Source organism: Meles meles, chromosome 9, assembly GCF_922984935.1.
Source record: "Meles meles chromosome 9, mMelMel3.1 paternal haplotype, whole genome shotgun sequence".
Taxonomy (NCBI): domain Eukaryota; kingdom Metazoa; phylum Chordata; class Mammalia; order Carnivora; family Mustelidae; genus Meles; species Meles meles.
The window spans coordinates 36645329-36672092 of NC_060074.1; the positions used below are offsets into that span (position 1 = coordinate 36645329).

The 26764-nt window shown below is 40.6% G+C and overlaps 1 protein-coding gene across 3 annotated transcripts in view; it reads left to right on the plus strand.

Moving 5' to 3' along the window:
• The window catches only part of COL4A3 (collagen type IV alpha 3 chain), a 135224-nt gene extending 109657 nt beyond the window's left edge, over nucleotides 1-25567 (plus strand). For 2 of the 3 annotated variants that reach the window (XM_046019418.1, XM_046019417.1), the window contains exons 32-52: nucleotides 554-721; nucleotides 2142-2231; nucleotides 2559-2693; nucleotides 4655-4753; nucleotides 5508-5597; nucleotides 5928-6067; nucleotides 6512-6638; nucleotides 7864-7944; nucleotides 8271-8369; nucleotides 8603-8650; nucleotides 11145-11330; nucleotides 11979-12109; nucleotides 14534-14606; nucleotides 14703-14774; nucleotides 14862-14987; nucleotides 15804-15902; nucleotides 19375-19587; nucleotides 20201-20378; nucleotides 20705-20819; nucleotides 21998-22170; nucleotides 22750-25567. In XM_046019418.1, the coding sequence (XP_045875374.1) occupies nucleotides 554-721; nucleotides 2142-2231; nucleotides 2559-2693; nucleotides 4655-4753; nucleotides 5508-5597; nucleotides 5928-6067; nucleotides 6512-6638; nucleotides 7864-7944; nucleotides 8271-8369; nucleotides 8603-8650; nucleotides 11145-11330; nucleotides 11979-12109; nucleotides 14534-14606; nucleotides 14703-14774; nucleotides 14862-14987; nucleotides 15804-15902; nucleotides 19375-19587; nucleotides 20201-20378; nucleotides 20705-20819; nucleotides 21998-22170; nucleotides 22750-22834 (2528 nt within the window). In that variant the 3' untranslated portion in view covers nucleotides 22835-25567. Of the gene's footprint in view, nucleotides 1-553; nucleotides 722-2141; nucleotides 2232-2558; nucleotides 2694-4654; nucleotides 4754-5507; nucleotides 5598-5927; nucleotides 6068-6511; nucleotides 6639-7863; nucleotides 7945-8270; nucleotides 8370-8602; nucleotides 8651-11144; nucleotides 11331-11978; nucleotides 12110-14533; nucleotides 14607-14702; nucleotides 14775-14861; nucleotides 14988-15803; nucleotides 15903-16298; nucleotides 16406-19374; nucleotides 19588-20200; nucleotides 20379-20704; nucleotides 20820-21997; nucleotides 22171-22749 lie in introns of those variants that run through there. The other variant, XR_006820317.1, reaches the window with a different exon arrangement.
• The last annotated feature ends 1197 nt before the right edge of the window (nucleotides 25568-26764 follow it).

The window sequence follows — 26764 nt, forward strand, 5'->3', positions numbered from 1 at the left end:
ACTTCCAGAAGCATCCAGTGGCTTGCCTCCCCCTATGGTTGTGTATGTATTCTGCAGGTTAAAGACCCAGCTACAGTCATAAAGGGCAGTCCCAGGATGTGTCTGAAGGACTAGAAAATAGATCTAAATTCTACATTTTTATTACTGCACAAATCACTGAAACTATGTTAAAGCTAGAAGGGATCTTAGAAATTGTACAGAAGGGGACGTCAATCAATCAGATAAATGTGTGGTTTGTCCATGATCACACAGCTACATATTTATAGCCATAAAAAAATGTATTTTTTAATGGCTAATACTTGGGTATTAGCCAGAGTGGCTCAGTGGGTTAAGCCTCTGCCTTCGGCTCAGGTCGTGATCTCAGGGTCCTGGGATGGAGCCTTGCACTGGGCACTCTGCTCAGCAGGGAGCCTGCTTCCCCCGCTCTGTCTCCCCGCCTTTCTGCCCATTTCTTTCTCTGTCAAATAAATAAATAAAATGTTTTTAAAAATGTATTTCTGGAGTTGGTGGGGAAAGCAGTTGTGTGTTCATTCATTCATTCATTCATATACAGGCAGAAGAGGTGAAACAGGGCCAAAGGGAGACCCAGGTATTCCGGGCTTGGATAGGTCAGGTTTTCCTGGAGAACCTGGACCACCGGGAATGCCAGGTCATCGAGGTGCAATGGGACCACCTGGTCAAAAAGGATATCCAGGAAATCCAGGATTTTTAGGACCACCAGGTATCCTTTTTTTGTGCTTTTATGTTTCTTCTTCCATATTTTCTTTTAAGGTAGCTGTATAAATCGGACATAGGCCAGGCTTTTTACTCTACACTCCTCTTTCAGTTAGTGTGTTTCCTACTGAATTATTTGCAAAGAGGTCAGAGAACAGGGCAGTGGAGGTGGTGGGATGATCACATTTCACAATTGCCCAGGGTATGACAACATTGGCCATGCAATCCTTTTTATATGTTATACACTAAAGGACATTTGCTAGTATTTTCTTCAGAATTTTACCTCTACATTTGTAAGGGATACTAGTCCTTCCTTTTCTTTGCTTGTGATATCTCTGGTTTTGGTATCAGGGTAATGCTGACCTTATAAAACAAGATGGAAAGTATTTCCTTCTTTTGTATTTTCTAGAAGAGTTAGTGAAAAATTGACGTTCCTTAGACATTGGGTTGAATTTCCCAGTGAAGTCATCTGAGTCTGGGCTTTTCTTTGTAGGAAGTCTTTGCATTACTAATTCAATTTCTTGTTATGGGTCTACTCAGATTTTCTATTTCCTCTTCTGTCAGTTTTGGTAATCTGTGCATTTTGTCCAAATCATCCAATTTGCTGGCATATAGTTGTTCATAGTATTCCCTTATCATTCTTTTTATTTCATCACTAGTTTTATAGTTTATATATTTGGGAAGAATATGCCAATAGTCTCCTCATGGCATAAGGACCTCGCCTATCTCTCTTCTCCCGGGAAGAACCCAGAAGAACAACTTAATCTGCAAATCATTCTTTCATTTATATTATTAAGCTCCTACCATGTGTCAGCACTGTTCCAAGCCCTTGGTGGACAAGACTCTGCCTCTGACAGTGGGGGAGACCATAACAAATGCATTTAAAAACTAAGTTCAGGGATGCCTGGGTGGTTCAGTGGGTTAAGCCTCTGCCTTCTGCTCAGGTCATGATCTCAAGGTCCTGGGATTGAGCCCCACATCTGGCTCTCTGCTCAGCAGGGAGCCTGCTTCCCCCTCTCTCTTTCTCTGCCTGCCTCTCTGCCTACTTGTGATCTCTCTGTCTGTCAAATAAATAAAATCCTTTAAAAAAAAACAACTAAGTTCAGTGATCGACAACTGCTCTGAGGAAAACAAAATAAGGGACTATAACAGAGAGCCATTGGTCAAGGATTGGGAGAGAGTAATCCAAAACTTCAACATGTTCTTCTTTCATCTGCAAATGTGATTTGCTACCAATGACCTCCACATACATGATGTAATAAAGGCTGTGTACCAACCTGTCTCCCAGACAAATACAGTTGTTTTTCTATTTACAGAAACCATTCCTTCAACCCTCTTTAGAAGTATAAGTTATTTTATTTTATGGAATATTTTGCTTCTCTCATTGTGCACAATCTGACCTGCTTTGTGTGAACTTGTTTCAACAGGTGAAAAAGGTATGATGGGCATGATGGGCTATCCAGGAGACGCTGGCCCTCCTGGGCCCCCCGGGAACCCAGGCACCCCAGGACAGAGAGGTAAGTGAGGGAGTATCTTTCCAGGATCAGGAGACATAAGCAATGTTCCCTTATTTAACACCAAAATAAGTTCTGTTTTATCCTTTGAGGGAGAAGTAGTTTCCCCAAGAGGACCATGTCTTTGATTTTGCTATTTTCTGCATTCTTTTTATCTGAATGGAGTTGAATTTTCTCCCTGCCATTTTATGCCACTGCCTTAATGGGGCTGCTTGTTTTGGTTTATCTGTCCTCTTTTGTTTTGTTGTATGGTAAGCACTGTCAACTTTTGAATCCTTAAGAACTATTTCAAGAATTAAGGAACTGATGTTGCTACTTCTGTTTTTTTAGGTAGCTTTGGAATTCCAGGAGCAAAGGGTGAGAAAGGACCCCCAGGAACCAAGGGGGAAGAAGGAGATAAAGGACCTCCGGGGCCTTCTCAGATATCTACTTTGCTGGGGGACAAAGGAGAACCAGGCCTCAAAGGTACAGTCTTCTTTGGGAAGAACCTGGGGCTGATTCTGAGGCTAAGAGTTGTCCAAGAAAATCCTTGTAGTTGACAAATGAGGACAGTGAGAGCTGGTGTTTCATGTCCTGCCCACAGTCACAAAGCCAGCTGGTGGCCCAAGCCACTGGGTCTTCTGGGCCTTGCAGAATAATACGTTGCTTCTGCAATGCATGACTTTTTACTTTCATGTTAATTCTGCATTTGGGTCTGCTGTATTAAAATTGCTACTAGTCCATTTTAATTATAAGTCTCAAACCCTTCTTTTTGCCATGTATGGCAAAGGTAAACTCAGATTGGTTTACAAAGTTTCTTTATCACTTGCCTTTTGCCTGCCTTGCCAGCCACATGACATATTTATTCAACAAGTATACTTTTTAGTGCCTATAGACTCGGTATTTTATTATGTGCTGAAGACATGGAAGTGAGCACAGTAGAGGTAGTACCAGTAATCTGGTCATGAGGAAATGTACAGTTCGGTGGGGGTAAGGAGGGAAGAGACATTAATGGGTCTGTAGACATTTTATGTATAGGACCAGATAGTAAATATCCAGCGTTCTCTGGACCACATATGGTCCCGTTGTTGCATATTCTTTTTTATCTGTTAGTGTTTGTATGTTTGTTCCCAACCTTTTAAAAACAGAAAAACCATTTTTAGGCCTCCAACCATACAACACAAAACCAGATTTGGCCCTCAGGCTATAACCTGCCAACCCCCACAAACCCAAAGCAAATGAATGTGCTGAATAATACTTTTTTTTTTTTTAAGATTGTGATAAGTGACATAAATAGAAAAAAACCAAAATGTTACAAAGGAAAATAGCTAATCATTCCTTTGTATATGCTAGTTTCTTTCCTGGGCATTTTGTCCTGTTTCATATTTTTTCCATCCACATATCTCCTGTTCAGTCTTTAACACACACACACACACACACACACACACACACACCCCATTCCCTCTTACAGAAATCCATCCCTGTAGCATATTGTGCCCAACTCTATTACAGAACATATCACACTGGGTGGTAATTGTTTATTTACTCAGCTGACTCCCCAATTAAACACTAAAAACTTGGGGAAAGGGAACAGGATTTACATTTCCAGTACTCAGCATAAGACCTATTAATTCGATACTCAGTCCTTATGTGAATGAATAAGCAGGAGAACGGCACAAGGAAGGAAATCTGCTTGAGAAAAGCCCAAAGCCAGGCCATAGACAGATTGGTAAGTTCTTCGAATGCCAGTGGAAGGAGTGTGTAATTTGCCCTGTACATATTACAGATTCAAGGAACATTTTTAAGCCGGAGAATCATGTGATCCAGACCATGTTGTATGGAAAGTAGGAAATTCACAAGCTTTCCAGCCTGCAGAGCTGGATTCACATCCCAGCATCACTACCAATGGGTGGTGACTCTAGATTAGTCCACTGAATTCATAAAGTCTCAGCTTTGTCATCTTTACACCCAGCCCGGAAAGGCTCAAGGATAGACTGACATTGGCTGCAGATTAAATAACATAAATAAAAGAAAATAATGTTTGCCATGTACTAATTACTTAGTAAATGATAACTGTAATAAGTGGATCTGAGAAGGGGATAGTCTGGACAAGAATAGTGTAGTAAATGGTCCTCTGTCATTATTAAAAAAAAAAAAAAAATTTAAAGAAGCTGTATTTGGGCCACTAATTCTTAAATATGTGTGTTTAAAGTGTACATAGTAGCATTGCTAGTGTTATTTAAGAGCTAACTCCGGCCAGGCATTGTGCTAATGTTTTCACGTATTATCTCATTTAATCCTCTTTTGGAAAAGAGCTCACATCTGCCTGTGCTCTAAACAAATATGTTATGCCATATTACACTAACATCTCATCAAGTTTCATCAGGATGTAGAGAAGTCTGATAAAATTCTAACTTGTGTTCCTCATACATGGTTTTTAACTTTAGGATTTGCCGGAAAGCCTGGTGAAAAAGGAAACAGAGGCATTCCAGGGTTACCAGGTTTAAAAGGACCGGAAGGACCACCTGGACCACCAGGTCCACCAGGTATAGCTGACTCTCTGGTAGAAATCTCAGCCTCTGAGTGTTCCCAGATCTAAATGTAGCCAAAATGTATCTTTTGACGTATTGGGTTGAATATGAATTTTGCTCGCATAGTGTTCCAACAGACATTTGCTTCAAAATTAAACCCAAATGAAACTGTTTATAGTCAGCCTGTACCAACTAGAAAAATACTAACTTGCACAAAATTCCATTTTTGTACTACAAATGTTATTTTGACACTGCTGATATGTATCATGAAATACACATTCTATAGTTTATCACAATATCTCATATCAGAGAAGAAAATCAGATAGCAATTTAGAGGTTTTCAGAGTTGCCACTTTCTTTTTGAAACAAGCTACTGATTCTGCAAAGAAAATTTTCTAACTGAATTAACATAGCCTCCTCTTCTCTATGACCACATCAGTGACAAAATACACTACATGGGCAATCACATTGCAGTATTGCATTCGGAAATCTTTTGCTCTGTGGTGGCAGGAGCCTCCTCTTGTCTGTTGGCCTTGGTCCTAGCATGACTTTGCTGTTTGAAATCCAAGAATCTAACTTTCTCTAATTTTACCTTGTCTGGGTCCTCTGTCCCTTGCTCATCTAGAGGCAAAGAGGCAGCTATACAAGCACTTAAACTAGCTGGTCTGGCTGCTCAGAATTCATTTATGCATGCAAACAACAAATATTTGTTGAGCACCTACTATGTCCAGAACCGTGCAGGGCATGTGACCATTTATTTGTTCTCAAGGCCCCAGGGGGGATTCAGGCAGCGTTGGGAATCCTGGACAACCAGGACCGCGTGGTGGGCCAGGAAGCATGGGGAACATGGGGGTGCCAGGTAAGGTATAAGATCCTATTATGAGCTTAAAATTCATGCTGCTTCCCAGTTCTAAATTTTCTGTACGATTTGTTGTTTTGGTTTTCCACCTGGTAGAAAATTGATGTAAAACTAATTGTACGTTTAGACAAATGTACTATGTGCCCTTAGTACATGCACAAGAACAGAACATTCATATCATGTGAAAATCATCCATTATAACTCCCTGATGCACTCGTGATTCTGAAAAACCAGCTTCTTGGGAGAGGGTGGTTTGTGCCAAAGTTAAAAGTCGAACGCTTCAAGATACCTGTGTTGCCCTATCTTACCGGACTTCTTTCCTAATTTCAGGTCCTAAAGGACACAGGGGAGCTTTGGGACTACCAGGTTTAACTGGAAGACCGGGCCTCCCGGGTGTTCACGGTCTCCGAGGAGATAAGGGAGAGCCAGGTTATTCGGCAGGTACAAGGCCAGGACCACCGGGACCAAAGGTACACTGGCCACTGAAGTAGTTATATTTTGGTGGTGGAGTGAGTATCTGAGTATCAGCAAAGTAGCTGCGTTCAGTGTAGGCAAAGGACATTGATAATACCACTGCATTTTCATGCAACTTGGGGTTTTTATCCTCTGTCCACCACTAAGAATGCCTACAGTTCTCAGCTTAGGAGCTTATCCCTCCAATTTCTGTTCCCTAGGAATGGCTCATCACTGTCCCTGCAATTTACCTTGTAAATTGCCCTTGTATTTTGCACCGGTTCTCATAAATACCGTTGCCATCCTGTTCCTGGCAGATCACGGTGCTGGCACATAGCAGACGTGGCATATACACAGTGCTAAGTAACTGAGTGATAAATGCAACAAACACCGTTCATACTCGGTTCTGATCACATATCCTGCTTATATGAGGATTTTAAAGGTGTTTGACTGACTTTAAGGGAGATCCAGGATTGCCAGGTGACATGGGAAGGAAAGGAGAAAGGGGGCTACCTGGCACCTCTGGACATTCGGGGCCTGCTGGAACTGAGGGAGCCCCTGGAAATCCCGGGAGTCCTGGCCACCCAGGTGAGTGTGGGCTTTGTAACTCTGAAAGCCAGAAGCATGACACTGAGTATAGCCCTGACCTCCTGGAATCAGCACCGTAAACAGGAAGCTATTTAGGTTTTTGTACTACAGTTGCTTTTATTCAACTTTAATTCTTAAATTCTTAGACACAAAGGAACCGTAAATTAATCAGGGGGAGCCCAGATTTTACGAATCAGCCAGTATGGGGGCTGACATCTAAAATCCTGATGCTGTAGAGGGCGCCTGGCTGGTTCAGTTAGTAGAACATCTAACTCTTGATCCCAGGGAGGGTGAGTTCAAGCCTCATGTTGGGTGTGAAGCCTACTTCAAACACACACACACATACACACCAAAAAACCTGATCCTATGAACCAAACTTGAGTTCTATCTCTAAGAACTCAGCCTAAAGACATAAAATATTAGTTCATTGTCCAATCTTGTGATATTTGTATTAGTTTTCTAGGGCTTCCATAACAACACAGACTGGGTGGCTTAAATAGCAGAAATTTATGTTTTCACAGCTCTGGAGGCATCAAGGTGTCAGCACGGTTTGTCTCCTCCAGGGCTTCTCTCCCGGGCTTGTGTTGGGCATCTCCCTGCTCAGGCTTCACATGGTCATCTTCTCTGTGTGTCTGTCCTCATCGCTTCTTCTTGTGAAGACGCCAGTTGCATGGGATCAGGGCCCACCCCAATGACCTCATTTTAACTTAACTGCTTTTTTAAAGACCCTATCTCCAAATGCAGTATATTCTGCGGTCCTGGGGTTAGAACTCAACATGTGAATTGGGGGTCAACACAATTCAATCTGTAAAACTGCAGAGATTTTTTTTTTTTCTGGACTGTTTTCAGGTTGAGCATTGGCTTTCTTAGTGGCTTATCATTTAAGTTTTTGTTTTGTTTTACTCAAAACAACTGCCAAGCTACCGGCTTGCAGCTTACTCGAAGATACTATTTAAGTGATCTTTTCAAATACTGAAAGGTTCAGTGGATTTGTTGTTAAGTCCCGGTTAAAGAAATACATCAGATACAAGTGGTCCTTGTGCGGGGGTGTAGACAGACCTTTGAAAGGGATTCGACATATCTCTGCTGGGCTTCTGTGGACAAACAGCAGGCAGGACAAAGGCCTGAGGGCCAGTGTGAGGACAGGTGACTGCCCACCTCAGCCATCCTTGTAACCATTCATCTTGTGCTGTTCTAGTTCCTTCTCTTCTCTCTTCATTTACAGGAAAGCCGGGCCCTGATGGTGATTTGGGGTTAAAAGGCATCAAAGGCTTCCCTGGTTCTCCAGGAGTCAAAGGCCCTCCAGGTTCCATTTTTGTACTTTTGTCTATTTCCCCTTCACGAGGGAGGTACATTTTCTCCTGACGTTGGAATCTCTGTATACCCACCTATCTGCTGCCCCTCAGAAGGTTGCTCCCGGTGACCAGGTCCTGGGACAGAAATGCAAAAACTGTGAGCTTAGGTATTTATACCCAACTAACTCAGAGATCTGCCAACCCACACATTCTCACGTGATAATCCTTGTGATAGTGTTATTCTGTTCTAAGTGTCACTGTGACTTGAGCATCATATAACTACATTCTGGGGAAGGAACCCCTTTAACAGAATTCTACACGACATTCCTTTTCTCAGGACTTCCAGGATACCCAGGACCTCCTGGACCAATGGGTATGAGAGGCAGCCAGGGACGTGATGGAATTCCTGGTCCAGCAGGAGAAAAGGGAGAAACAGGTACAGTTTGCTCACTGGCTCGGATCCCCCGGATTCATTTCGCATTGAATGGTTAGTGGCAGTGTAGTCCTTCACGGTTCCGGACGTTCTTCTCCCACAGAACTGATGATGTGTTTCATGTGTTCTGGATGTCTGGTAATTAAACGGCCTTCTGTTACCAAAGTGAAACTGACCAGGCATAAGTGAAATTAACCGCATATAAAATATTAACGTACCAAAATTATCTCTTCCAGGTTTGCTGGGGGCACCTCCAGGCCCAAGAGGGAGCCCCGGTGTTCCAGGTGAGAAGGGCTTCCTCCCTGACCCTGGTGATAGCTTCAAGCACAGAAACTAATCGAAATGCCTGATATATCAAATAAACTTCACATAGCGAAGGAAAGAAGTCCCAGTGGTGATACAAGATGTTTATATTCTTGGTTGTTCAAGTAAAAATGCTTAAAATTTATTACCATCAAACAAAGTGAGGGCTGGGATCCAGTTTTGGAATTTCCTTCTGTTGAAAGTCTTTAAAAATCAACAGACTTGCTGTGTGTTCCTTTGGTGTGGTTGTTAGCATGGTTTAAATGTACCACCTCCTGGAAGGCGGAGGAGGAATTTCAGCCTTCTCCAGGAGCATCGCTCCCTGCTATTCTGAGTAGGGAGGGTAGTAATAGCATGTGGTCATATCACGAATTCTTTCCCACCTTGTCAATCTTCATCACTCTGATTCCCACCCCCAGAGTCAGCTCATGGTTCATGCTGCTTTTTATTAAGGGCTATCGGTAACTCCCTCAACACCAAACATGGCAGTTTACCAAACATGTCATTCTAAGTATATACAGGTCTTTAGTTTGACAGTCATGCCAGTGTTTGATAAGATAAGCAGCTTCTTCACACTTTTTCCATGTTGTAGAGAAACCTGCCAGAAGAGATATTAACTTGTTCCCACTTTCTATTACGCTTCCCAGATGTGGGTCCTGCAGAAAGGAGTATTTTATTAGTGGTAAGGGCTCTACCTAATGAAGACCTCAGGGTACTCATGCTTACAGGCACCAGCGGGGAGTAGCTAGGTGCTCCTGAGAAGCTCTGAGGGGCAGAAGCTGCCTCGTGACCTATCAGCTCAAACGTGCAAAGTCTACAAGAGCTGTCCTTTTTCACGTGTTTCTTGATTATGGCATAGTCTCCTTGGTTGAACTCAATGTCCGCAAACCTCCAAGACCACACCTTCCCCCAAGAGCCTAAAGGCTTCCTCCAGGTCACACATCAGTTTTAGAATTATGGTCAAAAAGAGAGTTTCTGTCTTATTTTCCTAGGCTAAGCTCACAGTTTAACCATTTGGAACAAGAACGTTTTGGCATCTATTTGGAAATAAAATCTCATGTAAAAGGATCATATCTTAAATAAAAACCCTTAAAAAAAGAAAACTAGCCTAATTATGTACATAAATGATTATGCACCTCAGTCCCCCAAAGATAACTAAATATGGAGAAGAGTTCATTGAGACTTGGAAGGTATGAATCCTTTTAGTTTTAATTCTTCCAAATGTTAAAAAGAAATCATATTGCAAATAAGGAAGCATCTTTCTGGACAGGGACTGTACAACCTAAGAGCGCATCTCAGTGCCTTGGGAAATTGCCAGATCCTGTCCTGAGCTTGAAGTGAACTGAAATCATTTATCCCTGTCTTCGAAAAGCAGATATTATAGGAAAACAAACAAACAAAAAACAGAACAAAAAAAACTAAAGAACATAATAGACAAAGGCTAGATATTCAATACTCATCCATTTCATTTTGTCTTCACTGTCTTCCTTTAAAAAAAAAGATTTTATTTATTTGATAGAGACAGAGATAGTGACAGAGATAAGGATAATGGAGGAGAGGGAGAAGCAGGCTCCCCATTGAGCAGGTATTCAACTCGGGGCTCAATCCCAGGACCCTGGGATCATGACCTGAGCTGAAGGCGGACACTTAACTGACGGGCCACCCAGGAGCCCCATCACTCTCTGTTCCTGCACAGCAACTTCCCAAGCCCTTTCCTGTTCCAGCAGCCTCATCATCACTTTCCCTTCTTCTCCTTCCTGTTTCCTAAATGTGTGCCATTCACTATTTCTTGAATAACCCAGAGAAAGGAAAGAGGATGGAGTGATTATTCTCAATTCATATGTTTCCCATTCATGAATGTCAGAGCACAAGATGAAAAATATTAGTAATTAAGTGGTAACCTCTCGGGTATCCTCTTTGGTAAATCCAAGCCTCTGGCCACATGTGTCCCTTCCAGATTAGTGTTTGTGTTCTGAGGATAGAACCAACCACGGACAGAAGAGGGAGCCCAACTTTGTTGCTCCTTTGTCTGGGTGTAGCTGGGTGACTCAGATGCGCACATCAGGGTCTGGAAGTTTGGCTCTGAATGCTCTCTCGCATTGTCAGTGATTAAATAATGACATTATCATTAAAGTTCATCAGATAATAATAATTGTAGCATGTAGTTACAGAACACTTTAGAGCTTACACTACACCTTTCCATCTCACTTGATCTTTAAAGACTGAGCTGCGCCGGGTGTTAACCATCATTTTTAAAATAAGAAACGGACATATACAACGGTGAGGTGACTTTACCAAAATCAAACTGAACTAAGGTAGAAGCAGGTCTCAGCTCAGTTCCTTGTAGACCTATATTCCTTTTACCAGCCTCTATTAAAAAATATTTTGTGAATCTTTAAGCACAGTGTCTCTGCATTCCCAGAGATACCCCTAGTAAGGGCATTACAGAAACTTACCAAACCCTTTTCTTTGCAGGAGCCAAAGGAGACAGGGGCGCCCCGGGCTTACCCGGCCTCCTGGGCAGGAAAGGGGCAGTGGGAGACACCGGGCCGCGGGGACCCACTGGCATAATGGGACTCCCAGGGCCACCAGGTTTTCCTGGCGCAATCATCCCTGGCCAGAAAGGAAATCGAGGCCCACCTGGCGTCAGAGGAAACCCAGGTAGAGGGTCTAATTTAAATAAGATAAAAGAATGAACGTTTGACAACAAAAGCTTTCAGCCTTCAGCTGGTGCGACCTTGTTGCTTCTCCTCCACCCCACCCCCCCCCCCCCCCCCCCCCCCGCCCCCCGCTGGTCTTCTCCCACCCATTCGCTCTCCTGTAGAGGGCAGCAAAGGGGCTGCTGTTGGTGTGGTCTTGTTTTTATTTAAATTCCAGGTAGTTAACATACAATGTGACTTTAGTTTCAGGAATACAGCCTTGATTTAAGCCTTCCATACAACACTCATGCTCATCAAAGCCACTGGTGGTGGTGTTGAGGCTGTGGGAAAATTGGTAAATATCAAATTAGTAAACCTAAAAGAGAAGGATACATCCCATCACCAAGATCTAATTGAGTTGCTACTATGAATGGAGTACTGTGCTGGGTGCTCTAACAGACGTCCAGGAGGGAGAAACAGCTCCTATCTTGCGCCAGGTGCTTTCCTGGCATTATTTTATTCTTTCTTCACCACAAGCCATCACACTCCTCAACACAAAGACCGTGTGGGGTAACAACAGGTGCATAGTTTGCTGTCGTCCAAAAACATCACCCATAGAACCAGCCACACTCCTGGACTGGTAATACTGACAGGCCCTTTGTCAATTCAGGTGAGCCCGGTCCTCCGGGACCTCCAGGGAGCCACGTAAGAGGCATCAAAGGAGACAAGGGACTCATGGGCGAGCCTGGCCCTAGGGGTCTGCCTGGAACTATAGGAGCCGAAGGGCCACCGGGGCCACCGGTAAGTGTGGAAAATTATTCTTCTTGTATTCTTCTAAATTGATTGTCAGGGTCTGATGTACCCACAGGGAAAAAAAGATTACCATTTGTGATGCTTCTGTGCCGTCAACAGAAGAGTCTGGAAGGTTCAAAGAATCTTAAGAGTTGGAAAGATTGGGGCTCTAGAAGTTTGATTTGTAGGGGACCCTTTCCTATGTCATTCCTGAACTTTTTCTTCTTTAGACACTGAGCAATTCCAATAATGGAATCTTAAAACAAACAAACAAACAAAAAACCACCTAAGAGTTTGGGATCACTCTAGAGGACAACATAATTTTTCTCTATTAATAATGCTTTCAAAGTTATCCGTGCTATCCCCTGAATGTCTATTTTGTCAGTGTTTGTAAACAGCTGTCACTTCCTTGAAGTATTTTCTTCCCTGACAAATACCTGTGCTTTTCAAATTCAGTATCATCCTTCATCAACCCTGCCTCTATTCTGAATATATCCTGCTTGGTCAATATCTCCCTTAAAAACACAGCCCTTGAGACAAACACCACTGGGGATTAAGAACTCAGTTCCGCCATGGAGTGGGTAAAAGAGGGAGGAGTCTCACCATCTTGAACATCACTATTTTATAATCCAGCCTAAAATTCTGCTTGAGCTGTTCAGCTCCCATGTCCCTACACTGTCACTGCACAGTGAGCTTCTGGTCCACCAGAGCCGTGTGTGTGTGTGTGTGTGTGTGTGTGTGTGTGTGTGTGCGCGCGCGCGCGCGCGCGCGCACGCGCGCTAACACACCTGCCTTTCCTCCTGAATGGCTTCTAGGTTCTCTCCATTACTTTTAGTTCTTGTCTGTTTGTTTGTGACTGGGGTGCAGAACTTTCACATTTATTTTTTATCGTTGTCATTGTGTCCAGTTAGGCTTATGCTCCCAGCCTATGAAATTCTCTGAATTTCTCTCTGGCCACCTGGGCCATCTTCCCTCACTTTCTCTTTAGCAGCATATTTGAAAAACCCGTTTCCCCTGTTTACCTCAAACTCTGGGAGATTGATGAGAAAGTCAGAGTTAGGTCATAGAATCTTCATGTTTTCATCAGTGATGGGCAGTGAGAACTTCAGCACGGTGGTGTGTCAGGGATCATGTTACATTCTCTAAAGTCCTCTTGATATTTGGTTTCCAGAATCTACCTTTTTAAAACTTTTTTTTTTAATGAAATTATTTGCCCAGTTTTCGGTATCGCTCATGTTCTCCATGATTTTTTGAAAGTGGCAAACACTGATCCTATAATCACAGGGAAAGTCCTTCCAAGGACACTGGGCTATGGAAAGTATTGTTTGGAAATGGGATCCTGCTTAAGTCCACTGGGCTTATACGTTTGCACTTGAAAGGTCATTTTCTTGAAGGATGTCTGAACTGGCTCTTGCCCTGACCAATCCTCTCCTTGCATGGAGCAGCTCCCACCTCACCCAAGGGCTGGGCCTGGCACCAGACCCTTCTCCCTGGTTACCTGGAGAACAGGCCAGACCTCAGGAGCCTGAGAATCCTTGACCAGGGGTTTCTGTTTTCTCTCTCTTCTTTTTTCACCTCATAACACCTTATTCAAGCATTACGACTATTCCTCCTTTCATCTTGTTTGGAGGCCAGTTTTGCTATTCTTGGCATTCTGAATGACGTTCAGTTCATTGTTTTCAAGTAATAGTATTCTGTCTCAATTCACATGGATAGTGTAATACTAGATATAACTTACATTCTGACATGTAGCTCCTTTCTGAAGCTCTGCTTCCTTCCCCCTTCTCCTATGGCCTTGCTTGAGCATTCCGTGGCTACAAGGGCATTTAGTGTGGGCCTCATAAGGAGGGAGCATCTCCTCCTGGTCAGACCACCACATCCTCACCAAAAGTGCAGTCAGAGCTCCCATGACAATCCCTTCATCCCAATCCCTAGCACTTGACTTGTTCCACCACTCTGATCAGGAGTAATTTATAACTCTGCCAGCTCAGTTAAAACAATGGTGGAGGCCACAATTCAATATTGGCCCTGTTTTCTTTGCAAAAATTACAAAGAAAAATGATAATATTCATTCTGGCAATCCAGTGTCTGCTCTTCCCAAAAGATCTCCAAATACTGGGCGGTTTCATTGAGGATATATTCAATTATATTCAATACTCATATAACAGACATTAATATCCAGAAGTTGTGTTTGCTCTTGAGCTTAAAGGCAGCTTTTGCTTCTGTTTTATTGAAAATGATAGGGCTAAGGAAAGGTCTAGGTGGCGGAGGAGCTCTAGGGAGATTGGGTGGATGGGACGGTAAAAATGATATCTGTCAACTTCAGCTCATTCTGATCCAATGTAATACTATTTTCTTAAAAAAAAAATTGCAGTGACTATTGTGATTTTTTAAATTTGTCTTTGGTTCTGCTCCCTTCTGTTTGAAATACAGGGAGCACCAGGAAGCCCAGGTCTGCCAGGGCTCAGAGGTGATCCTGGATTCCGTGGATTTCCAGGTGTGAAAGGTACTGTTTTTGTGTACTACTCTGGATACAGAGACGATGATTTTGATTTATATTTTAGGGCATGCAAATGTTTTGTTTTGGTTTTGGTTTTTTAAGGGGAGAAGGGTGATCCGGGATTTCTGGGACCAGCTGGGCCTCCGGGGCAAATTGGGCCAAAAGGACCACCCGGTAAGTATTATTTCCTTAGTGTTGCTCTTCCTGAGGAAAGGGTAACTCATCAGTGGAGCCATCACTGTCTTATGTTCATACCAATAGGTGTACGTGGAGACCCTGGCACGGTTAAGATCATCTCCCTTCCAGGAAGCCCAGGACCGCCTGGCCGTGCTGGAGGACCAGGGATGCAAGGAGAACCCGGGCCACCGGGGCCACCGGGAATCCTAGGTGTGGCACTGGCAGCACTGACATGGATTACTAGGAAGGGGGTGAACTAAAATACCTACAAAGTGCTTTGGAAGCAAGTGATACAACTTCACAGAATATGTTACGTTATGGTGTTTTTTACAATCCGTTTCAGGATCAAGCTTATTTTACTCTTGACCAGTAAATAAAAGACCTTTTGAATCTACTGAAAACTGTTGTGTATATCATAAGCTTGAGCAAATATTCTTTAGGGCACTTAAATGTGTTTTTTATTAAGCTCAAGTATTATTTCTATTTTCTCTGACCACTCAGTCTTAGAACTCTGTTTCTAAATGATTGCCTGAATAAACCAGAGTTCTGTGTGTGGACACTGTTCTCACACTCTGTACAGCACTTGGAAGAGCAGTAAATGTAAATGTATGCTTGATCTTATGAAATCTTTTCAAAGTATTGGTGTATGGAAACTGAACTAACCCCTCTGTATGGGGTTAGCACCCTGTAATAGTCTTCTGAGCAGAATTGTTACATTCTAAGTTTGCCTGAATTATCTGGGATATAAAAGAGGTATTACTTTGATGAGTACACGAGCATAGCAAATTCTGGAACAAAGTCCATCAAAATGGAAGCACAATGTCAAACTGCCATGTTATTTCATATGTTCCTAGTTTGGTTTTGGTGGTATAACAGCTGATGACCAACTGTCCCAGTTTGTCTGCAGCTCAGTTTGTAGGACTTTCATTGCTGAAACTGGGAAAATCCTAGGTAATCTGGGGTGGTTGGCCACCCTACATTTTATCCTGTATGAACCATTCAGCACGGTGTTGGTTTTTTGCCTAGGACCCTGTGGGCCAAGAGGTAAGCCAGGCAAGGATGGAAGACCAGGAACTCCTGGGCCAATTGGAGAAAAAGGCAACAAAGGTTGTAAAGGAGAGAAAGGTAAATATACAGCTGGCTTGTTCTCTCACTGAAGGAATGCTCTTTCAATATACAGAAAGGTCTTGGTCGATACGTGACTTTAAGAGTCATCTAGGTCTTTCAATTTGTGTTGTTCACAAAAATGTTCACGTGGAAGAAGATGAAAAACCTAGAGTTACTGGAGTACACCATTCTTCCTATCTCTTATCTGGGCACATGTACTCCAAATTTTTAGCCTAGGGGCAAGGAGACCTAATGAAGCATGAATTCTATTTTTGGAAAGGCCAGAACTGTTTTTAATTATTTACAGGAGTACTTATTTAATAATATCTACTTATAGGAGTGGCATATAAGTACATAGTTTGAACAAATATTAGCTTGATGTGAATTGAAGAGCAGCTTCGTATCTTTATCTAGGAAAGCCATCTTTCAACTATGCCATGCCGTTCATGAATACTGAATGACTGAACAACTCATGTGTTACCCTGAAAAAGGCTCTCTTAAATATTTTAATCTGGGTGGAGGTAAGGGTGCTGAACTTTGGGGGCAAATAAGTGGGGCCTCCTGGGAACAGGACTGCTAAAATGACAACTACGTCTGGAAGGCATTTATCCAAGGTCATTTTTGCTAGCTCTAAGCAGGGTCTCCAGAACCAGAGGAAGCACACAGCTCTTCTTAAAATTGAAGGTGTTTGTGCTGCAGATGAAACTGAATTCTATCTAGGCAAGAGATGTGCCTATGTGTACAAAGCAAAGAACAACACAGTGACTCCTGGTGGCAAACTAAACAAAACCAGAGTAATATGGAAAAAAGTAACTCATGCTCCTCTTTTTTTTTTATTTATTTTTTTTAAAGTTTTTTATTTTATTTATTTATTTGACAGAGAGAGACCACAAGTAGACAGAGAGGCAGGCAGAGAGAGAGAGAGGGAAGCAGGCTCACCGCTGAGCAGAGAGCCCGATGCGGGACTCGATCCCAGGACCCGGAGATCATGACCTGAGCCGAAGGCAGCGGCTTAACCCACTGAGCCACCCAGGCGCCCCCTCATGCTCCTCTTTGTGCCAAATTCCAAAGTAACCTTCCTGCTAAACCCACTGAACACAGAATCCGTGTGATGCTGTGCCCCTCCCCCTCAAGGAGTTAACTTACTGAAAAGTAAATAAATAAAGGTGTAGATTTGTTTTCCTGTTAAAAAAAATAGTCTGAATATAAGTTTATATGTCAATTTGATATACCTGGATCAAAATCTACCTTCTGCAAAAGTTTCAAAAGCACTTTCTAGGAAATACCTACATATCCAAAAGAATTGCTGATTTTGTTAAAGAAAAAAATTCTAAATGCAGTTTTCCAATTTACTGACATATGACCAGATCTACTATAATAAAACTGTAAAAACTAGAGACTTATATCTTTAAAAATTCAGATATAATGCTAATAATATTGTTAATTGCATAATCACTCATGATTTAGTATTGTCAAGAGTGCACTTTAGAGCATGCTTAATCATTCAGCTGTCCTTAAAATGTGTTTTTCAAAGTGAGAAGATGCAAAACTCTTATTAATAATTCTACTAATTAATTCTATTAATTAAAATTTACTGATCAGTTTCAGAAGAGGACCACACAGTAAGAGTGACGGTCCTACAATACAAAGTGTATTGAGAATCATTAGCATGTAGAATTAGTCCTGATTGAATGGATAAGGAAGATGTGGTCCATATACACGATGGAGTATTATGCCTCCGTCAGAAAGGATGAATACCCAACTTTTGTAGCAACATGGACGGGACTGGAAGAGATTATGCTGAGTGAAATAAGTCAAGCAGGGAGAGTCAATTATCACAGGGTTTCACTTATTTGTGGAGCATAACAAATAACATGGAGGACATGGGGATATGGAGAGGAGAGGGAGTTGAGGGAAATTGGAAGGGGAGGTGAACCATAAGAGACTATGGACTCTGAAAAACAATCTGAGGGTTTTGAAGGGGCGGGGGTGGGAGGTTGGGGGAGCCAGGTGGTGGGTATTAAGGAGGGCACGTATTGCATAGAGCACTGGGTGTGGTGCAAAAACAATGAATTCTGTTATGCTGAGAATTAAAAAAAAAAAAAAAAAAGAATTAGTCCTGATCCATACCCACCTCACAAGAAAGATTAAAGGATCTGAAAGTTAAATAGCACAGGTATAAACTTAGAGCCCTGGCCTCTCTCTCAGAAATACAGAATATCCTGGATATTCTGGATATTGCATGGTAGCCTACCTCCAGTTCCTCTCATGCTCAGCTAATCACAATCCCTGTGCAGAGACAAGTAGAGGGATCTTTTGCTTGTGGCCAGTTAAGAGCTCCCTGGTAATGAGGGTAGACGTGGGGGAAAGTGAAGAAGGTGTATCCTCTCCATCTGATATATTAAAAACGTACAATTCTGGATGACTCAAGTAAGACATGAAATGTTGATGAATTTAGATATGACCTATTTTTAATTTCAAAGAATACGCCAAGACCCCTGGAAAACATAAGAATGTGGGTTGACTGAAAAATATAGAATCTTAGTGCTTTAACAGATCATAGGGAAAGGCATTGCCTTCTGAGCCAAGACTAAACTGGGGCACTGCCTGACTCCAGGGCATGGCTGTTTGTGGGAAACAATAATATCTCCCTTGACTCGTGGACCCCAAATCCAACAGTCTCTACCCTCCCGCATTCTTTAGGACCCAAGGTGGGTTGGGTGGAGCTTGGGGTACACTGGCAGTGGAAATGGATCAGGGACCAAGGGGGGATGGAAGCCAATGCCAATGCCATTAAATAATAGCTATTTGACGGAAAAAAAAGGAGAGGAAAGAAAGGAGGATAGAGAGAAAGGAGAGCTCTCTGGTCCTTATTTAGAAAGTGACAAAAGTGTATTTACCACTCTAGTGCAGAGAAAAAAAGTATAAAAAATACTTACTTTGCCTTAAACTCATAGATAAAGGAAACTCTTATCACACTAAAAGAAAAAAGTCTTTTCTGTTCTTATTTGCCTTACTCATTGATTTAAAACCTTCTCAAAATTTACACCTTTAAAAAGAACTTTCAGTGTTTTCCATGCATATTTACTGACTTTATCAAAAGCACATGTCATTTTTTATTATCCACCTGAAGAGACTTTCAAATTGTATTTGACTTATTCACTCTTGTTGTAGGATGCACTCACTCATACACAAAAAAATGTACATAAGACCTACTAGACGCAGGCCACTGTGCTAGGTACCACAGAATGAAAAGAAAAAGACCTGATCTCAAAAATTCATCATACAATATACACAAGTATTTATAAGAAGCATTGTGTGATAAACTAATCAACAATTTAATATTGCTTGGCCATTTTGTAAGTCAGTCTTCTTTAGGATTCCTTCAAGAGGAGCTTACCAGATATACATCAACACTGAAATTAGTACTTTGGGAAATTGAGTTTGTGGTTTTGTTTGTATTGCAACATATATGACATGTTTTTTAAAGGACCACCTGGATCAGATGGACTGCCAGGCTTGAAGGGGAAACCTGGACACATTGGACCTCCTACAACTGGGCCAATGAGGAGAGGCTTTATCTTCACCAGGCATAGTCAGACGACAGCGATTCCCTCCTGTCCAGAAGGGACAGAGCCACTCTATAGTGGATTTTCTCTTCTTTTTGTACAAGGAAATGAACAAGCCCATGGACAAGACCTGGGTAATGTTCCAGCCCAGTTTTCATTTTGTTCCATAGACATATTGTCAACTTCTATAGCATGGGGTACTTTTCTCTGTAGTGTGAACAAGCCTGAGTACCTTACAGCACTTTTTAAAGACGGTAAATGAAACAACATTGGCTTAATGTCTAATTTTCATTCTGGAATGTACAGCTCTGGAAGGAGCCCAGCTCATGAATGTCAGTCTAGCTTGTCCTATTCAATGCAAGCAATTTTCACTTAAATCACCTGTTTTCTTTTTAATCTTAAAGCAGCATCTTTTCTGAAGCTTAGTCTAGTTATTAGCTATTACATACATTTGAAGAACTGGGAATACTCTGAAACAGACATTTTCCCACCCGACCTTGACCAGTCCTCAAGTGCTAGACTGATTAGGAAGGGTCACCCGAAGTATTAAGAAGGTTGGGGCAGGAGAATGTTTTTTATTGGATCTTTGATATCTATCCTCGTTAAAACTTTTCAGTAACACATTCTGCAAACAACACTTTTGGATTGTCTTATTTTTGTCACACATTGTTTTAATTAGCCTCTGCCTAGTAATGATACTCAAAATAATTTTAACTAAAAGTGATACTCAGTCCGATGTTTCATTAGGAACTCTCGGCAGCTGTCTGCAGCGATTTACCACAATGCCATTCTTATTCTGTAACATCAATGATGTATGTAATTTTGCATCTCGAAATGATTATTCATACTGGCTCTCAACACCAGCTCCGATGCCAATGGACATGGCTCCCATTACTGGCAGGGCCCTAGAGCCCTATATTAGCAGGTAAAAATCTAACCTGAGTTTTGTGATGGGACAAGGTCAATCATTTCATGCGTAATGTAATGTAAGGCAGCACATCATGGTCCAGAAAGTGGTGATGCTGCTGTATTCTTTTTATTTTTTTTAAGATTTTATTTATTTTAAAGAGAGAGAGAGGAGTGGGGGGAAGGGCAAAGGAAGAGGGAGACAGATAATCATAAGCTGACTTCATCCTGAGCTCGATCTCACAGCCCTGAGATCATGATCTGAGCCAAAACCAAGAGTCAGACATGTAAACAATTGAGCCATCAAAGCAACCCAGCTGCCATATTCTTTATTTCACATTACAGATGCACTGTCTGTGAAGGTCCTACAAATGCCATAGCCATTCACAGCCAAACCACCGCCATTCCCTCCTGTCCCAATGGCTGGATTTCTCTCTGGAAAGGATTTTCATTTATCATGGTAAGGAGGAAAGGAACAGCAAATTCATAGTAAAGATTACCCTCAGAACCTTACATTGGACGGGGTGAAATTTGGCCCGCAAGAATGATGCTGCCTGACACTAATATGCAACGTATTCTAGGGACATTGGTTTGAAAATCTGGAAATATACTTTTTTTTAAAGTAAGTTGGTTTTTTGTAAATGGAGCATTTAAAAAAATGACCACAAATTCTATATAAGACATTCAGGTGATGAGTAATGCCAAATTAGTAACAGAATGCCTTTTTTTTTTTAAACATGGCAGCCATTTTATATAGATCCTCCATAATCCTTATGGAAACCTGGAGGTAGTTCCTATCTTTTATAGTTTTATAAATAAAAATGAAGATCCTCAAGGTCTCATAACTACTAATTGCTAACACCAGGGTTTGAACCTGAGTCTGTTTCACAATCTTTTTACCTTACACTTATGCCCCTTTGACATTCATATCAAGATGGGGGCTAAGAGAAAAAGCCTTTTAAAGAAAGATTCTCCAGATGTGAAGTGCTAAATGAGGAAATCTATGCACTGACCATCAGTGATTCTGAGAGCCACACATACGTGGTTGGTGGTTATTTATATTTTGTATAGCATCACTTAGGATACATTATTCCCCTTTCTTTACTCACAGACATTCATTCAACCATTAATTTAACAAGTATTTATTGAACACCTACCATGTGCTATGACTGTTCTAAGCACTAAGAAGAATACCAACAATGAACCAAAGTTCCTGCTGGCCATGAACATATATTTTAGTGGTGAAGGTAGACAATAAACAAGAAGACAAAATAACCATAATAATAATGACTTTAGATGGTGGTCAGTACTCTGAAGGAAATAGGAGATTGTGAAAGAGACGAGGTCAAGGAAAGCCTCCTGGAGGTTATAGTTAGGCATATCCCTGAACTATAAAAACGAGCTAGCTGACTGAGGAAAAGGAGGATTCCAGGCCAAAGAAATAGCTTTTACTTTTTTTTGATGACTAATCCTCAACTTGGAAGGTACCTCAAGTATTAGCAAATTTGGATAAAAAAGCGTAAGTTTATTTCACACTACTTTTTTTTTCTTACTATTACAAAAAAAAAAAAAAGGTAAAGCACTGAAAGTTTGAACAACATGCACAGAATTCTTATCCAGGTATTTTTATTGTGATAGTTCACAAGTGCGGGTTCTGAGGGTGCTGGGCAAGCTCTGGCCTCCCCTGGCTCCTGCCTGGAAGAATTCCGAGCCAGTCCATTCATAGAGTGCCATGGAAGAGGAACGTGCAACTACTATTCAAATTCCTACAGTTTCTGGTTGGCTTCATTAAACCCCCAAAGAATGTTCAGGTAACTATTCAAAGTCAAGTTTAATCTCATGACTCAGTTGCTGAACTATTCAGAGGTTGCCATGTTAGATTTTCATTACGTGTGTGTTGATGAACTCACATTTAAAAGAGATCCCCGTGACAACAAAATGTTTGGAACTCCCAGTTTACAAGTGTTCCACAGTCAACTAGTAGCCATGGGTTTGTACTACTGCATCAGTAAAGGCCCCCAAATGTGATTTCTGTCAACACCAAACATATTTAACATTTGTATATGAACTTATAGCAAATTACTGAATAAAACCATGAAATGATCTGCTGCTCTTAATTTACTGTACTGGAAGACTTGTGCGTGATCCAGACTGTTTAAAGGACAAGGGCTGTTTTTATTACAAAACAGAGAATCTGTAAGTTTGCATCACAGCCTATGTTTTCCTCACTGCTGCTGAAATACAACTAAATTATAAAACATTGACATATATACCTTTACAGAAATATGACTTTAGATGAACTACAATATTAATAAATCTCAAACCCAGCAAATATTCCCTCTTTACCTATACATTGATGAGACTCTTTGCACTTTTTGCTTTTATTTCAGAAAACCTATTCCGTCAACTGTGAAAGCTGGGGAGTTAGAAAAGATAATAAGTCGCTGTCGGGTGTGCATGAAGAGAATACAATGAAGAAATCAAAAGAAAACAGAACTGTTCTTTTTCATCCTAAATAACAAAGTGATGATGCAGAATATGCATTTATTTCGATATTTTTCTGTAACCAAACAATATGGTTCCATGATGACTTAGTACAAAGTTTCTATTTGTTTCCCCACACAACAAAGCATTTCTTTTAAGTCAGTTCTGCAATCCTGGTATCTAATCTGTGCTCTTGCAAAGTTTCCTATGGCAAGGCAGCAGACTTTTCAAAAAATATCCCTGAAATCCTATTCTAATTGTATCCAATGCATGGTCTCAACTGCGATGGTATGAAGTTTGGTGCTACAAGTTAAGAGCTATTTGGTCCACTGGATTCCCAAGATTTGTCCCTTTCTATTCCAGTTGTTGAGACTCAGGGAGGCTAAATTGGTTTTAGATTGTGCCACCACCCCCTTTAGTTCCTGAGACAGGAGGGAGATGTGGGGGGCAGGTGGAGTAATGACGCCTCATGCATTGGACTGGACTTTGAGACCTGTTCAGTAACCTAAGGCCTGAGGAAACCAGAACTAAACTAAGGTTCACAGATATTCTAGGGCTCTTTCAAGTATACCCAAGACTAAGGCCAAAAGAGGCCAAAAGGGGGTTTCCCTCAATGGTTTTGTTCATATTTTTTTTAATATTTTTTGTTTATCCATTGAATTCATTTCACCGCAGCAAGGTAATCTGCTTGCATTCAAATTTTTACCCTTAGTGAATTAATTTTAATAGGATGTTACACACATGCTCTGAAATGTATCTGATTTCTTTTTTTTTTTTTTAACCAATTCACTCACCCAGATAACAAGGATACTGCTTATTGGATGTGCACTTTATCCCCATCCCTATAAATGTTGAGAAAACTTAAGACATTTGCTGGCTAATCAGATTAGGCTCAAAATATTTTTCCTTTGCTGTGATCCATTCATATTCCATGTAACCTGGGTATTTCCAGATTTATTCCCTGATTATTTCCCTACTTCTTTTGTAAAAAATTTTGTGTTTTATGTTGCATAGTCTCACCAACTGTGTTGAAAGAGTCCTGTAAAAATCTTAATGTAAAAATTGTATAGCTTTGCAGATATGCGTCTTAAGACTTGCTTTTCAGTGTGTTGAAACATTCCCAAAGTTACTTAATTCAGCTGAACATGCACTTCATTTAGCCTCAACCCTGGCCCCAAGGAAGGTGCTAAATTACAGATACTAAGGGGGAGAAAAAGAGACTAATGTTTCTGATCTGATATCCCAGAAAAGGTGACTAACTTATTGTTACTGTTAGGACTCCCACATATCTGAGCTGGCTTTTCCCCTTCTTCTTCCTTTGTCACTGTTCTTATATTCCATCATCATCATTCAGTAGGCCTCAAAAAAGGTTTACAAGGTCTCTGGCCAGAGAAAGCCCAGGACATCTAGCTTCTCTTGGGCATCACAGAAGCCAAGGTAGGAACAACGTTAAGAAAACAAAGATCTGCAAGGCACTAAGTACCACTTGAACTCGATGGTAACAATATTTGATGGATCTGAAAGGCCAGGTATCCTGAGGCAAAGCTCTGAAGATGCTTCTTGATCCACCCAGGTGGCATTGATGGTGCTGATATTTAAATTCAGGTTATAGCTTTGGTCTCAGTTGCTCTGTAAGTAAACGTGTGACCCCAGAGGAGAGCACAGGCTGGGACCTTGGTTCCCACCCTTCCCTGCTCAGGTGACTGCTGTCAAGCCATTTTTACATTTAAACATTATAAAGTGCATTTTACTTAGATTACTTATGTAGACTCACCTAATATTAAGATTTTTTTGCTCTAAAAATATCCTGCTGTCCCATTTGTACCATAATGGCATACAGGGTCTAATTGATGGCCACAAGCCCTCTATAGGACAACAGCTCTCCAACTGTGGTCCCTGGACCAGCTGCATCAACAGCCTCTGGGAACTTGCTATAAATGGAAATTTTAGGACCCACCTCAGACCTGTAGAATCAGAAACGCTACGGGTAAGGCCCAGAAATCTGCATTTTCCAAGCCCTCCAGGTGATTTCCAACACACTCAAAATTAGGAACTGCTTGGGCAAACAGCCAAGGAATGATTGTATGGGCAGTTACCAGGTACAGCTGGCTGTAATTGTTCCATCTGTGCCTCCCTTTTAAAGTCCAAAATCACAAACGACCCTAAGGTTGTCTAATTTTACTAATATGTAAAAGCCCTAGATTGGTGCTAATGCCAAATTACTGGCCTCTGCTTATCCAAGCGTCTGTGTTCTCTTGCCCTCTTAGCAGTGTTTAACTTCTGAGGAAGACAGGTGATGCTAAAGCCTTACATTCCAAAGAGGCCGTATTAACAGCTCAATCATACCTGAGACTGAGCCTTAATACACAGCTTCCATGCATTACTTTCCAAATACCTATGAGTAGCTTATAATGTTATGAAGATTTAACTTTGTAGATAAAATGTAAATAACTTGTTTCTTTTCAAATTGGGGCTTCAACTTTGAAATTTCATAGTGTGCTAAAATAATGGATTTCTCAGAGGTCTTTTTGCAAGGTAAACATTATTAAGTAACTTATTTATAAAAGTATTACAATAATGCTGAATTTGAATTTTATTGCTAATTTAACTTACAAAGATTCTTCTATGCAGCAAATGTAACTTACTGCAACTAAACTTAATTTAATGTTTACTCTATAACCAAATAAATATATTTAAAATATATTGGATATTTTATATTATTATATCCTGACAACATTACAATATTGTAATGTACTAATATTTCTGTAATTATAGCTAAAAATTATTTTATTGTCTAAAAATAAAATTGAAAAAATTATATCTGGTCTTATTTTTCTTTCAAAATTGAAATAATTTTTTGAATTGTAAAAATAATACATGTTTGCTGTAAAAACAAGAGACAATACAAAAGTTAGGAAGAATATAAAAATTGCCATAATCTAACCTGTCACCCTCACCCAAGATATTAAGGTATATGTCCTTCCAGAGTTCTTCCCTGTAAATATGTTCCTAAACAAAAATAGAATAAAAACATGCTGTTCGTAACAAGATTTTTTTTTTAACTTAATGCCCTATGGATATTTTTTCACATCAATAGACAAGAACTAATCATTATTTACACCATAGTTCATTGCATGGATTTACTACATAAGTCAGTGAATCCCCCAATCACACTTAATTTAGTTTTATTATGGACATTTAATTTAGTTTTATTATGGAAATACTGTACACATTTCATTTCACATTTTTCCAGCTACTTCTTCAGGATCAATTGCCAGAAGGAAAATTACAGAATCAAAGAACTCATAGGATCTTAGGTCTCTGATATACATACAAAAATGTTCTCCAGGAAGGTTGTTAGAATTTCCAGCTATAGCAACAATGTAAAGACCCGTCTTCCTATGCTTTTACCAGTTTCGGATATAGCTGTTCATTTACAATTTTTCTCTATTACATTTTCATTTACAGTCTGCTCACTAAGAGTGATGCTGCGTATTTGTCACTTTTAATTAGTATTTGGTTTTTTTTATTAATTAGTATTTGTTTTTTCATTTAGTTTTATTTGTATTTTCTTATTTTGTATTAGTGCCTGTTTTTGTTTTCCTTTGAAGGGCCTAATCACATCTTTGCTCATTTTCTATTAGGGTGTTTAAGAAATTTTTACAAATCAGTAAGAACACATAGATTACAGAAAGTATGCATCATACATTTTGATAAATGTTTCCTATTTCTAATACAAATATTACTCATTCAAAGAAAAATATTCATAAAATTTTAAATGTAGAGAAATGATAAAGAGGAATGCTTTTAATATACAAAATAAGAAATCTTGTAAGTAAGGAACTTTAAGACTGTGTTAAATGGCAATCATGATTATAAAAGGAAGAAACTAAACAGTAATCTTGGGTAATAGTTCTAAGA